General features: G+C 50.8%; 7 protein-coding genes across 7 annotated transcripts; 3 read left to right on the plus strand and 4 right to left on the minus strand.

The window, feature by feature from the left end:
* Positions 1-47: 47 nt before the first annotated feature.
* On the minus strand, positions 48-749 carry N7533_006260 (putative DNA polymerase delta subunit 4; the record flags this gene model as incomplete). The annotated part of the gene is made up of 3 exons (XM_057102910.1): positions 48-188; positions 302-369; positions 428-749. 3 exons carry the CDS (start codon positions 747-749, stop codon positions 48-50), a joined length of 531 nt encoding a protein of 176 aa, XP_056962540.1.
* An 832-nt stretch (positions 750-1581) lies between these two features.
* N7533_006261 (arrestin C-terminal domain-containing protein) lies at positions 1582-2976 on the plus strand (the record flags this gene model as incomplete). The annotated part of the gene is given in 4 exon segments (XM_057102911.1): positions 1582-1659; positions 1783-1836; positions 1853-2668; positions 2734-2976. The coding sequence occupies 4 exon segments, from the start codon at positions 1582-1584 to the stop codon at positions 2974-2976; spliced, it is 1191 nt and encodes a 396-aa protein (XP_056962541.1).
* Positions 2977-4169: 1193 nt separating this feature from the next.
* Positions 4170-5619, plus strand: N7533_006262 (tRNA-splicing endonuclease subunit SEN54 family protein; the record flags this gene model as incomplete). The annotated part of the gene is made up of 2 exons (XM_057102912.1): positions 4170-5109; positions 5168-5619. 2 exons carry the CDS (start codon positions 4170-4172, stop codon positions 5617-5619), a joined length of 1392 nt encoding a protein of 463 aa, XP_056962542.1.
* A 465-nt stretch (positions 5620-6084) lies between these two features.
* Positions 6085-7832, minus strand: N7533_006263 (NEDD8-activating enzyme E1 regulatory subunit; the record flags this gene model as incomplete). Its single annotated transcript, XM_057102913.1, has 2 exons — positions 6085-7407; positions 7458-7832. The coding sequence occupies 2 exons, from the start codon at positions 7830-7832 to the stop codon at positions 6085-6087; spliced, it is 1698 nt and encodes a 565-aa protein (XP_056962543.1).
* Positions 7833-9319: 1487 nt separating this feature from the next.
* N7533_006264 (ribose-5-phosphate isomerase RKI1) lies at positions 9320-10457 on the plus strand (the record flags this gene model as incomplete). The annotated part of the gene is made up of 2 exons (XM_057102914.1): positions 9320-9917; positions 10015-10457. The coding sequence occupies 2 exons, from the start codon at positions 9320-9322 to the stop codon at positions 10455-10457; spliced, it is 1041 nt and encodes a 346-aa protein (XP_056962544.1).
* A 219-nt stretch (positions 10458-10676) lies between these two features.
* Positions 10677-11887, minus strand: N7533_006265 (WD40 repeat domain-containing protein; the record flags this gene model as incomplete). The annotated part of the gene is made up of 3 exons (XM_057102915.1): positions 10677-11475; positions 11558-11813; positions 11878-11887. The coding sequence occupies 3 exons, from the start codon at positions 11885-11887 to the stop codon at positions 10677-10679; spliced, it is 1065 nt and encodes a 354-aa protein (XP_056962545.1).
* A 273-nt stretch (positions 11888-12160) lies between these two features.
* Positions 12161-13095, minus strand: N7533_006266 (uncharacterized protein; the record flags this gene model as incomplete). The annotated part of the gene is made up of 2 exons (XM_057102916.1): positions 12161-12286; positions 12727-13095. The coding sequence occupies 2 exons, from the start codon at positions 13093-13095 to the stop codon at positions 12161-12163; spliced, it is 495 nt and encodes a 164-aa protein (XP_056962546.1).
* Between the last annotated feature and the right edge of the window lie 682 nt (positions 13096-13777).

A 13777-nucleotide genomic window follows, 5' to 3' on the forward strand; every position in this document is an offset into this window, starting at 1 on the left:
CCATGGCTCCTTGAGAAAGAACCATACTCCACTCAACCCTCTTCAGGTTATGAAAGTAACGCATCCATATGGGCCCGTTCCTCGATATCCTCATTTTTCAAAAGAACCGCGAGAACTTCGAGAGGTGGGTTGAGCTTGAGCTTGTTAGCACGGCGCCAGCGCTTCAGTCGAGCAATACCGATACAAGGCTGGAAGTGGTTAGCAACAATCGTCGATATATTTCCTGCGGTACAGGACTTCGTAGAAAGAGGCACAGTGTGATAAGGAGTATCATTATCGGGGAGGGGGTAAGGTATCACACCCCATATTGATTCGATAGATCAAAGTGGCGGAGAATCTTCTCCTCCATGGCTAGATCCCTCTGGTGGACTATGGAATCAGGGAAGTTAGTGATTTCTGATCGATGCCACGCTGGCGAAGTACCCACCCTGGGGGGCCAAGCGGCCTTGTTCTTCCTTCTTCCAGTAACGGTTCAGGTCCTGCTTGCTCATCTTCAAGGCCCGCTTATCCTCTTCGGAGAGAGGTTCTTGGGTTGATGGCTTGGTCTGCTGGCGAACGACAAACTCGGCGACATGGGGGATTGGAGGCTGGGAGGCTGTCACATCCTGGGGCTCTGGAGTTTCACTTGCTGACTTGTCGAGATTCTTCCCCAGTTGAGGAGCAGTTGATGGTTTGGTCACCCGGGACTTTGTACCGAAGGAGAGAGTAGACTGGCCGGTGGAGGCAGCCGTGCGGCGACGGGGAGGCATGGTGTGAGTAGTAACTAGTAGGAGTAGGAGTTGAGGCAAGGGTAGATCCAATCAAGATATGCAGGAAGATAAGGTCAAAGGTGAAGTGGAGGGAAGATGGCAATGGTTCGTGTTGCACTGGCAACCGCAACGAGAACCAGTGGAAAGGAAAGCTTGGCCGCACGCGGAAGTCCCGTGGTTCAAGTTCAAGTTGACCACTTCAAGTTCTTTGTTGATCTCTAGGGCTGGTTCAATGGGGAATTTCTGTGATCTCTGGATCTGGCTTGAGGAGAGAATGGCCCCCAAAAAGGAGAGACGAGATTGACTTTGACGTGGACAGAGTACTAACTAATTATGTACTACAGAGTACACCTTGTGTGCTGACAATGACGTCGGTTGGACTGAGACAACTGGAGACCGGCATTATATTACATTTTCTAGATCAGTACTCCGTAGATAATAGATCAGTAGATCAATACTAATCAATAGAAATAGAAATGTCCGCACTGAATAACCGTAAAGAAACTAGCTCTATAGTAATACTCTAAGCGCCAACTCGGCTGGACAAGGCTCACCCCCCACATCGACCACATCCACATCATCCAAGCTCAGCTCAATCATCAGCCTCACCCTTCCTCTCCCCCTCCACCTTCAACTTCACCTTCAATCTCAAACGACCCCCCCCCCCAACTCCTAATTCCTCCTACCCCCTTCAAACCCATCTCCACCTTATCGCGCCCTCTGGTCAGGCCTCTATGATCTGTGCGACAGGGTCCAGATTGCCGATTCCCCACAACTTCCCTGCGCCTCCTCCACCGCATGTCCATGCTAGTGTGGGAACTGCGCTTTCGAGATGGCCGCCTTCGTGCGCGTTTCAGGTCCGGCAAATGGCAATTTTCTAATCGGCTACCCGGGCATCTCGGCTACTATGGTAAGCCCTTTTCGTCTTGAATCCTTTATCCCCCACCGGGGGCAGTTGCGTTGCGCGATCCCCTGGACTCGAGCTCAACTCAGCTCAAGTACTGAATGCTAAACAATCCCGCCCTTCACCCAGCCTCGAGTCGAGGGTAAAGTCGAGATCCGGCCCAGCGTCGGCATATCAGCTCCCGTCAATGTCTCCCTAGTCACCATCTCCCTTCTTCGTCGCGAAACCATCCATCCCTCGGCCGACTCCGTCACCAAAAAACGCCTTGCCCCCCCCTCGAAAGGAAGTCGCAGATATCGTCGGCAAAGAAATGCTCTTATTTCGATGCCCCGCCGGCAAGGAGTTTGAAGAAGTCATCGCTATGGATCTCCCATTCGTCCTCTTCATCCCATTTGGTCGTGGGGGCCGCGATGCCTCTCGGCGAGTACCTCCCGCAAGTCTACAGCTACCCAGTCGCACGGCCGAAACATACTACGAAATGGTGGTGATGGTACAACAAGGCCAGTCAGAGCAACGGAAATATACATTCCCCGTCCCCATCGCTCGCTACGATACACTATCCACCTTCGGCATGTATAACCGCCCCGAGTCAGCAGAGCGGGTATCAGATCACCTGGTCACATTGGCCATCTCATTACCCCGGTGGTCCTATGGACCTCTCGATCCTGTCAGCGTATACGTCAAATTATCTCCGAACCAAGACTGGATGGGCAAGGCCCGAAAAGTCACCATCAACAAAATCACCATCGGTATCGACGAAGAAATCATATACAACCACGAAGGCGACGAGCCCCAACGCAAGATTAAGACTCTCACCAAGAAAACCGAGGCGGTGGGGGTCCGATTACCCCAGTCGGGATACCTGACGAATCTAGGCTTGGTATTTCCCGCCAAGGACATGCGGGACTCGGAGGGTATCTTGCCGCGAAGTCGCGCAGCATTTCCGATGTATGGCGTCAGCGGATTCACCACTACGGCCAGCCTGTATAAAATCGAATACTACCTCACAGTGCGGGTGGGTCTTCCAACGATATGCGGTCTTGTATACTCCGGATTCAAAGCTAACGTGATAAATGGCAGGCTCATTTAACATCCGCGAGAGATATCACCATCCGACAACCGATCGTCGTCTGCCCACTCGACCACGCAGGCTGCAAAGAAGAAATGGAAGCCATCGAACAAGCTGCGCGCGATGCAGCCCACGTGAACCCAGACAATCCAATGCTTCCTCTGCCAGCAATTGTACGACCGCACGACCTCAATGCCCTCAATTATCTGGGCGTGGCTCTGGTTGGCAACCAAAAGAAACCACTGATCGACTGAGGAAACGGCTTATGTGAACAACGATCTATACCGAAAATATTCCGCTCTGGAAATGAACAGAGTACATTTAATTGAACCCGATTTGTGTCGACGCCAAGAAGGCTCAATGAACAGAGAGATCGCATCGTCGATCGGATCTACATAGCACCGACGGCCTGACGGCCGCCACTACTGAGTTGAGCCCCTCTGTACCGGGGCCAGAGGCCTCATATCATATCATGTCTTATGATTGCATAGAGCTTGGAGTTTGTTGCATGGCATCATGAAAGCTTGCTCGTTCGGGGGTGTTGCGGGTTTCCACTTCGTGCCTCGGGAGGCATTTTGACCAGTCTCATCTTGAAGACACTCGCTCTTGCGGCGATCTCAATTTACTCAGATTCGCTCCGGTTGGGGCAGGAGGCGTATTTTTCTTGCTTCCGCGTTTTAGTATCTGAGCTTGAGCTTGAGCTTCAAGTTGAGCAAGTAACCTTGGAAGCTCAATATAAATCCATGGATGACTAATTAAAATGCAATAATGGTCCAATATATCCAATATACTATCCACTGACAATCTTACATCAGGACACCAGGGCAACCTCGGTCGTATGCAAGTTGTACTTTGTAGTAGTAATCGAGTGCCAGTGCGCGTGGGGGTATCAAAAAAGCAAACACAAGACATAACCAACCCCGCTTGGGCTACTCTGCAATATTTAGGAATCCCATCGCTAAGGTGAGCACATCGGGGTCGACGGTTGGTTGAACTGGTGTTTTCTTTGCTTCTTCGATATCGTGTAGGCAGTCGTGGAGGAGCTCGAGTATGGCATGATATTGAAATGAAGAGGGCCCGAATGTTTCGAGGGCATTTTCGAGACTCCTTGATATCTGAATATATGTTGTGAGCCGTGGCACGAATGGGTTGAATTTTGAGCCCTTGGGGCACTCGAAGACAATGTTACCTTTCGTAGAGTCTCATTATAGTCCTTGACAGTTGAATCCGTGGATATCATGTTAGATCTTGGCATTTCAAGAGTGTAGTTCATGTCCAAGTGCCATGGGAATGTGGAAGGCGGGCTCGGGCCACCGCTTATCGATAAACCCCAATCATTGGGAATCTCCAATTTTCTCGTCGCCTCCACCGCATCCTAGGATATAACTACACAACTCCAGTTAAAGCTCACACCAGAATTGACCTGACCTGGTAATCACCTGCTGATATGGAGGACAAAGATGAGGACGCCGTCCGAGGCACCTCAGTCGAACCAACCCAAGTCGAGACCGACCTCTCTGACGAGACTCAGGACTTCCGCCTACTGAGTCACCTCAATTTGTATGCGCGCAATGCAGACCAAGGTCACCCTCTCCAAGCCAATGCTAATACTCACATCCGATCTAGTCTAACTGACACATCCTCCCCGGGCCTCCCCAAGCGCGGCGAAAAAGACTTCGAACCAAACCCAACCGAACACCAAGCCGATGTCCTCTCCAAATCCCGCCAGGCAATGCACGATGCCCTCGCGCACCCACGTCTGCATAATCTCAACAGTAGAGTTATTGCGTATTATGCGCCAGACGGTCCCGCGCCCCCGCCCGGTATCGATATCGAAGACCCAGCCAGATTTGGCTACAAGGGCGTTGGTGTAAATGTGCACCCGGATAGCTGTGTCTACGTGCCCAACCCGAAGGGGCAATATTTTAAAACTACGGGCCAGTCGGATCGTTGGAATAGAGTCTGGTTATTGCCCGAAGAAGCACTGTTTTTGATCGAGCGCGGGAGCTTGGATATTCGCTGGCCGATTGAAATGACCGCTGCGCCGGACGATGAGAGTCCTGAGGAATTGTCTATCCCGATGAGCTTGCAGGCGGCTTATGCGTGTTTTATGGGGCGGGCTGGACTGACGCTGGAGCGGTATACTGTCTACACTGGGCTGAAGAGGACTGGGTATGCCCTGGCCCGGGCGCCGGGGTGGGATGACTCGGCGCAGGTGGAGGGATTGAAGGATCAAAGTCAAGAATGTGCCTCGCAGCGTCCTCTGAAGCGTGGGGCCGGTCTGGCGGGTATCCTGGAGCAGATTTTTAGCTGGGCTCAGGATCCTTTGTCCACTAGGTCTACGGCCGCTGGTCCGGTCGTGGGGTGCGGCATGCATCGCAGCTATAGTGAGTTTCTTCTAATTCCCCGGTGTTGCTTTCAGCCCTCTTCTAACAAGCTGCGCAGATAACATATACCGCCAACTAGCCATGATCCCATGGTACGACCCCAGTCTCGCAATTGAGAGAGATCCCCTTGACACTTGCCCTCCATTCCGAGTGGTGTTCCACGCATACAGACCTTCCACCCCGATCAAGAAGTCCGCCTGGCCAGCTCCGGATTTCCGCATTGCTGTGGTGAATACACGCGAGACGGCCTCTATTCCTACTCTCGCTCAACTCGGTGCACTGCTGGAAAGTACACCGCTGGACCCACCGAGCGGCGAGAAAATGAAGCGATTAGTCTATATGCGTTTGCGACATGGATATCGGAACGTTGTCATGGCCGTGGTGGACCAAGGTATTGTCAGCTATCTGAGAATCTCCGATGCGGCGTTTGGAAAAGAAAAACTTCATGAGACGCAGAGTGCTTCGATGGGTAATAAACGGAATGGAAATTTCCGTGGAAAGAAGAGGTGATACATGAGTGCCTCTAGTGAGGCTACCTGCACCTCTTCTAACACCAACATCAGCATCAAGTTGGTCGGCTTTACTCGGCAGATGGGGGTACACTCTAGGGGTTGATTTCCCTTTCCCCGCCCAATCAAGTCGGCCACGAAGGTTTAAGTGACTGTGGTAATGTCCCCCGCGGTTCATCAGTAAGAAACATGGACGTTGACAGAACGAGTCAATGCAACTTGCAAAGGACTCTGAAGCTCTGGCACTTACGTGACTTACGTGAACCCCGATGTAAAGAACGCTACGATGGAATGAATCGAATCGGGTCTTAATCCACCCTAGGCCATTTTACTTGGTATTTTTTATTCTAACAGCGAATACCACTCAAATCACTCATAATTCATAATGTAACGCGTATGTCTTCAGGCTACACCTAGAGTTCCCTCGTAGGAATACCCCTGTCGAATATGCATCATAGCCAATTCCTCACAGCCTGTACATCTCGCTCCGACTGCGGGCTCCATCAAAGACACAGGTGTTATCCATGGGAACATATTGTCTGGTCAACACCTTGAGAGCCTCCTGTGCAACGAGACCACCAGCCAGAGAAGCAATATTGTGCAACTCACCACCCTCCGCCCTCCGCAATTCCAAGATAGCATTCTCAATCGACTCTCTCGCCTCCTCGTCCAAAGGCGTGGGATCATCTCTCTGCAAAAGAGCCAGAATCCGCTCAGTATGACTTTTCCAGAGAGCCTCGTCATCGACAGAGAACGAGCTACTCTGCGCCGAACTTTGAATCTCATCGACGACCGCATCGAGGATCTGCGTCGCAATGAAAACGGAGACAAGCGAGTCCGGCAGACCCAATTGAGACAGGCCGAGCTGGTTGCGAATGGCACTCAGCGTTTCGGGATCACTGTTGCTGTTTATTTGTGGGATCGCCCGGCCACGCACGACCTTGATGTGTGCGGCATTTTTGCAGAATACTTCCACATCTCGGTCTGGAATCGGTGCCATTGGTCGGTTTAGCTGTGATTCGAGCTGGCGCACTGTGGCAAGGACTTCTTCCACGTCTGCGCGTGCTTTGCTCTTATAGATATTCTGGAGAGAGACGTAGTCTGCTGACTGGGCTTTCATATCTGGGAGGGATCCAGGCAAGGGGAGGACGTTGTGCTTGGTATAGAATGTGTTGATGGCAGATGCGATGATCCAGAAGTCGGCCGAGTCGGCCGTGAGCGTTTGGCACTGCTCCATTTCGAAGATTTCCCGGATTGTGCTGCGCAGGGTGAATGGTGAGATGGTTTTCAATACGGCAGCTACCGCTTCGTCGAAGTTCTCCTCGCCGCCTTCGGGGTTGTCAGTGCGGGTCTTGGATCGGACGAATTCGCGGAACTCGGTCTTCTCCTTGTAGTTTGCCGGTGCGTTGCCTTCGTGAGATTGCTTCCATTCCTCGACGAAGTGTAGGAGAAGGAGGATGTATGGGACGTGGCCATGTTGGTGATCGTCCATGGCCTCTAGGTTAGGCAAGGCTGCTGCTGCGCCGGCGAGTTCAGGCCAGGGATTTAGCAGACGCAGGTCTTGCGTTGTTTCTGGGTCTGGGTGAGTTTCTACGATGGGGAATTCTGCGGCTAGTTGAGAGGAGAAGGTCGCGTAGAATCCCACTGAGTGTGTGTAAAGCACTGGGATGCCCAATTCCTGGGCCTCTAGGCAAAGCGGATCCAGGGTAGAGCGCTTGGCTGGGCCAGAGATAATGATCAGCTTGTGCTGGGGGAGAAATGCAGGATCTTGAAGTAGTTCAGTAATTGGCTGAAAGGGCGTTAGTTATTGTGGTTCTCGAAGTGAGAGCGAAAGCGTACCGTTGAATACGAATAACCCTGCACGTCGGGATTCAGCTCTCGGAGCAGACGGCATGTTTCATCGGCGCGAGACTTGCCAAGAGAGTCCTGCTCGAGGAAGAAGTTGACACCCAGGTCAGCCTCGGTGACCATCGCTGGATCGACGATGGTGAAGCCACCGATGCCAGGCAGAACAAGGTTCTTGAGCGTCTCAACGCCCGCTACGCCGGAGACTCCAGTGCTGCTTGAACCGAGGGGGCCGTCCGAGTTGACCAACAAAACGCGGGCATCTTCAAGTGCTTGCTGGCCACTGGCGGCCCATAGTCGAAGCTGTCGATCGTATCTGCGCTCCTTGGAGGTTGGTCCTGCCAGGGTCGCGGGGAAGGCGTCCGCCATGGTATGATGTGAATGTGGCGGGGCTGGGAATGAAATCTGGGGGATTTCGGAGGGGAAAATTCAACCAGATGGGCGGGCTTTGCGAATTTCCAGGAATTTGTGTTCACCAAACTTAAGAAATTCTGTATGTTGTTTGATTGTTGATGAGGTACGTTGCGGCGTTGTTGATGCGTCGTTGTTTTGACTAAGCGGCGGGCTTTATTTATGCCTGATCACCGAGGCGTCAATATTTGCATCTAAGGTTGCCATGTGTGTGTGGGTGCTTGCGATTTCAAAAGTAAATAAATAGATGCTAACTTAGGATATGGAAATCACAGCCCCGGAAATACTTGAGCTGGAGCTATAAAGCTACTTTTCTATATTTCTTTCAGTCTTGAAATCCTTAACCGAACCGCGCCAGCGGGGACAGCACTGTGTAATAGATCCAGCTTGGAAACAGTTGTGAAGGAGGTGATGTGGAGACTATCCCTTGTATATGAATCAAATAACTAAAATAGTTGAAATTCGAAAGCATCGAATGTCAAGCTCTGTGTACAAGTCCACACCCAGTCTGATACTAGTAGTCAATAGTTTCAATCTGAATACCATATCAATGTATCCATCCCGACTGCAGCTCTAAGCCACTGACCAAGACAATAATATTCTCTAGTTTTTTGACCGCATCAGCTGCGAATCTTTCGACTACTCCCTCATAAGCAAATGCTTTAAACCTGATATTTTATCCAATGAGATTCATGTCTATCCCCATAGTTTTGCTAGCTACGTCAATCTATTCTACAGTTGCTGCTTTCGGTGTCTACTTTGGCATTGGTTGGAAGAATGATCTCGACAAGGACGTCGGATTGCATGATAGCAGGAATATTTTCATTGCTTCTCTTGTTTGCCTTGGGATTCGTATATTCAGAGTCTACTTAGCCTTGCAACTGATCCGAGGTGACGACTAAGGATCTGGGTATCAGATTGTGAAAAAATTACGCGCGCCAATACATGGAAATCATTCAAACAGGCGATGAACGGTCGCTACCATCGCCAGATTCTCCATCGTCGACTGATTCATCGAACAGATTAATATCGAGGAAATTGCACGCTTGGAAAGTCAGTCTAGTCATTCTAGGGGTTACCAGAGGCGCTTAGTCCTTCCGTGGATGGCAATCCCACCGACTCCACTACAAACCACCCGGTTGGCTCTTGGAGCTGCGCGCACTAAACCACGTCAATTGAGTGTCCATGCGCTTGCATGGAGCCGGTGAGTGCGGAGGGACGACTTTCATGTGCTAGTATCGGCGGGGGAGTGAGTGGTTTCTATAGAGTGATGCTATACAGTGACGGGATGGCAAGATCTAGAGGAGCCACAGCGATTGGAAGAGCCAAAAAATTGCGATCTCAAAACATATTTAGCATATAGGTAAACTACATCAAAAACTCGTAAAATCGCAAAAATCAACCTGAAAGTGTCATGTGTAGGTGGCAACTGTAGTTCACTAGTTATGAAGTTGTCAACCCCACATGACGATGTTCTGCGACGGCAATCGACCAGTCTGGACGTGCTTGACTCAACCCCGGAATCCTCCATGGGCCGACTTTTCTGCTCGTCTATTCTCTCTCCTCTTCGCATTAACCCTCGCCTCCGTTCTCTCCCTCTCCCTCTCCCTCTCCCTCTTCCCCTCCAGCGCACTCCCTTCTCACTCTCCGCCCGCCTGCAATCCACCATGTCCAACGTCGAAGAGGCAAAGCGCGCTGCCGCGACCACCGCCGTCGCCAACCACTACCCCAAGAACGCGCAGTGGGTTGGTATCGGCAGTGGTACAACCATTGTCTACGTCGTCGAGGCAATCAAGGCCCTTGGTGTCGATACCTCTGCCACTCGCTACGTTCCCACGGGATACCAGTCCCGCCAGTTGATCGTCAACGCGGGGTTGACAGCCGTCGAGTTCGATGCTATCCCCCGCGGCGTCGTCCTGGATGTCGCATTTGACGGCGCGGACGAGGTTGATGATGAGCTAAACTGCATCAAGGGTGGCGGTGCCTGCCTTTTCCAGGAGAAGCTGGTTGCCATGCAAGCGAAGGAGTTCATTTGCGTCGCTGGTAGGAATTGCCCCTCCAGAGAACAGCAGCAGTTGCATTTATGCGAACAACCAAACGTCCTATACAAAATCCACTAACTTTCGTTTCTACTCAATAGACTCCCGCAAGCTTCAATCCCGCCTCCTCACCAACTGGAAGTACATCCCTATCGAGGTCGCCCCCATCGCCGCTTTCCGCGTCCTTAGAAAACTGACCGAGCTGGGCTCCATCAACCCCACCATCCGCCCCAACTCCACCCTCAAGGAGGGCAACTTGAAGACCGATCAGGACTTCTTCCTCATCGATGCGCCCTTCCCGCCCTTGCTTATTCAGGCTGATCTCGACGGCGGCCTTAACGGAACTGGTACTGGCGGTGTCTGGGAGGTTAGTCGTCTTGCGCGCGAGATCAAGCAGATTGCTGGTGTTCTTGAGGTTGGCATCTTCTACGGCCAGACTGGACCCCAGGCTACCGCCGCTGGAGGTGTTGGTGGTCAGCGCCCTGTTGCTGCTTACTTCGGTATGCCCGACGGCTCTGTCTCGGTGCGCAATGCTATTCAATAGATTTGGGATTCCCAGGTTTGATGTTATGAAGGATACATATAGATGATACCAAGATGTGATGCCCGAACGGGTCGAGAAAGGAACTTGAATGCAAGCTAGTGCCTGAAAAAATGGTGCACTATCGATGTCTACGTGTAGGAATTGCGCATTTGAGTCATTAGATTGTGTTTGGTATCAAGAGGACCTCACTTTTCCATTCAGCATTTACACCTCGGGAACTTATTTGGCTCCCTTGCCCTTGGCTTCTGTCTCGCCTAATTCGCGGACATAGATCTTAACGATACCCTCCGGCATCTCGTCCTTGCCATCTTCAAAACCAGGGCTGACTGCAATCGCAAGGTACTTACCATTGCCACTAAATGCGACGGCCGCCACACTAGAGGTGTACTTTTGGTACTGACGAATACGGCGCTTAGAAATGCCATCCCACAGAGCCACAACACCATCACCACCTCCGGAAGCAAATGTGCCGTGCACGGGGTGGAACGCGAGCGCATTGACCGGGTAGACAACATCCACATTGTCCTCGCCAGTCTGGCGATGACACTTGAAGGCATACTTGCGCGCTTGCGACTCGGGAGACGGGTCGAACCATTCAACAGCCACACGGCCTTCAATGCTAGATGAAGCGTACCCGGCGTCATCGGGCATACATGCGACACATCTGGTCATGAACTTCAGGCTGCTCTCACGCCGTTGCCACGGCTCGATCTCGACCTTATTCCCGTTTTCGCTGGCGCTATCCGCCTGTGCCGTGAGGAGGGCTAAAGCCTTCAGGTCGTAGATGTGCAATGATCGCGACGCCATGGCCACGACTAGCTTGGTAGCTGTTAGAGAGAGCGAGAATGGTTTCGAGGGGAGAGGAACGGTGACGGGGATTGCGTCGGGGCGGTGGATGTGGAGGGTTGAGTCCCAGGAGCCGGAAATGACGAGGTTGTGTTCGCGACTGTAAACGACGTTGCGTACGCCGGCTTCGTGGCTGCTTAGGACGGTTTGTTCGGATGTGTTGAGATCAATCCTAGAGTCATTAGCATCTTCGCTGAATGGTGAAGCTTCGCGGAGCTCTATATGGCTTGCGCGCAGTCCCTAGCAGCACTTACTTGCGAACATCCCAATCTAGACCAGCTGTGTAGACCTCGTTCTCATTCTCTCCGAAGCACACATCCAGTACTGGTGCACGGTGCTCGAACTTCTGAAGTAGCTTGCCCTCTCCCACCACACCGTTCTCATCGCGCAAGTCGTAAAGGTAAACGTTTTTGTCCCATGACGAAACAACGATTCTCGTGGAGTTGGGATCGGGGGAGAATTTCAAGGCGGAAATGGCGTCCGCTGGCGGTGATGCTACTGTGAATTGATCTGGCAGAGATGAGTCAGTCATCGATTCAGTATATTACAGCTCATGGCGGGATGTGAGACTCACTTGATGACATGGTGGGCTGCTGTAGGCGGAGTTGAAGCAGCGCAGTGAGCGGAGCTTCTTTTGGCCTCTCTAATTTTGCCGGCGTCCACCGACTCCGCTGATAAGAAGGGCCATTTGTATACTTCAAGTTCCAATGTACCCAATGGGATTCCGATAATGCAAAATCAAAAGAAAATGAAAAACAACTATGTTTGTTTTGAAGGGTGAGTCTATAAATTGTCAGTGAACGTGCAGAAAATACCATTAGTACTAAAACAGGGTGCAGATTCGAGCCGTGGTTGTCCTAGGCTAGGCCGGGCAAATCATCCGTCCCATCAAACTTGTTGACGTGGATGAAAGGACTTTCGCTGTCGGGGGATGCGAGAAAGGACTGCACATCCAGGCCACGAGAGAATTGAGCTTCTCGCTGCTGCACGGGCCTTTGTCAGGAGCATATCATTGTTTCACAATACCCTGGGTACTACACCTCGCTTCCAGTAACCAAGGGGTTTGGTCTAGTATGAGATGAATATTATAAATCTTCAAGTCCCTGTGTATTCCAAAGTTTCCACAGAATTTAGTCTAAGAAGGGATATTTATAGCGGTACACAATTTACTTGAAAGCATCAGATATGCTCCGAAGGTGAGAGAGTTCAATTTTGAAAGCCAATACTACCTAGGTAGGTACTCTCAAAAGCTAGGCCTGGACTCAGAGGGTCTTGTATCCTGATATATCCTTTTGGAGACCTACGTCCATCTTTTTCCACATCGGATTGGACCCAAGAAAGACTCTCCAACCTGTCAGTTTTGCCGATAAATTAGTTATCTGTTTTCACTTCATGCTTCCATATCCAGAAGGCTGAAACTCACCACGAAAGACTTGTATGACTGGCCCTTGAAAGAATTGGCGTCCTTACACCTTCCCCAGCTCTTATCCGAAAAACCCTTGCAATCTTCTTCAAAGAATACATCGAGATCGAAGTCACAATCATCCGCATCCCAACCAAAGGATGAGATTTTCGCATCCGAGCCGGGGTCAATGTTGATACACTCCCATGTTTTGCTATCACCGAAAGAGGAATGACCTTTTCCGCATCCCCCGTCGGTGAAAAATTCTAAGCCCCATCTTCTATTGGGATTAGAATCGGAATCGGAATCGGAATCAGAGTCGGAATCGAATTTAGCCATAGCCAGGCAAGAAGTGGCAAGAATGTAGCCGATGATAGTGTTATAGTGCATGTTGACAATGGTGATATGCTAGCAAATCACTTATGGGAAGTATGAACTTGGATAGCTGTTGTGATTCAGTAGATGAGTGTAATAAAAAGAACCAGTGGACGATGAGTGAAAACCTCTTATTTATAACTTTGCTTTCCTCGAAATCATCGCGATTGAATTCTGGTGAGGCATTTTGTTTTCAGGAGTACTACGTAATGTTTTCTCCAGCTTTGCATCAGCGGAGACATATTCCGGTCTACTTCCAAAATTACTCATCAACACCGAGTCTGCCTCGGGAACATTCATCGACATGTCTAGGACGAAGTGATAGACTGAAGGAATGCTAGCCCTGTAATTAGGGCCTGTGCCTCTAAGATACCCCATACTACCCAACAGAAACTCCGTAGTACAATTGAAAATTTTTGTTGAATAGATCAAGCATACTAAGTAGGAATTCGACTCATGCAAACCAAATAAAATCAAAATTATCATGATGTTCTAGGAGTACCATGCCTTGGGATCTTTCCAACGTTTACGACCCGGAATGACGAGAAAAAGAGTCAATAGCGGGGTGCAAAGCAACTCCGGTGCTCCCGAGACGGAGGCCCAGTTCATGCAAGGTACTTGTCTGACTGAATGATACCACGGACTATCGACTACTTGTGTATGACGAATTTTTAGGATGGAATTGGATCATATTGAG

Source organism: Penicillium manginii (assembly GCF_028828005.1).
Source record: "Penicillium manginii strain IBT 31320 chromosome Unknown utg000004l:1.0-7231830.0:1.0-7236170.0, whole genome shotgun sequence".
NCBI classification, from domain to species: Eukaryota; Fungi; Ascomycota; class Eurotiomycetes; order Eurotiales; family Aspergillaceae; genus Penicillium; species Penicillium manginii.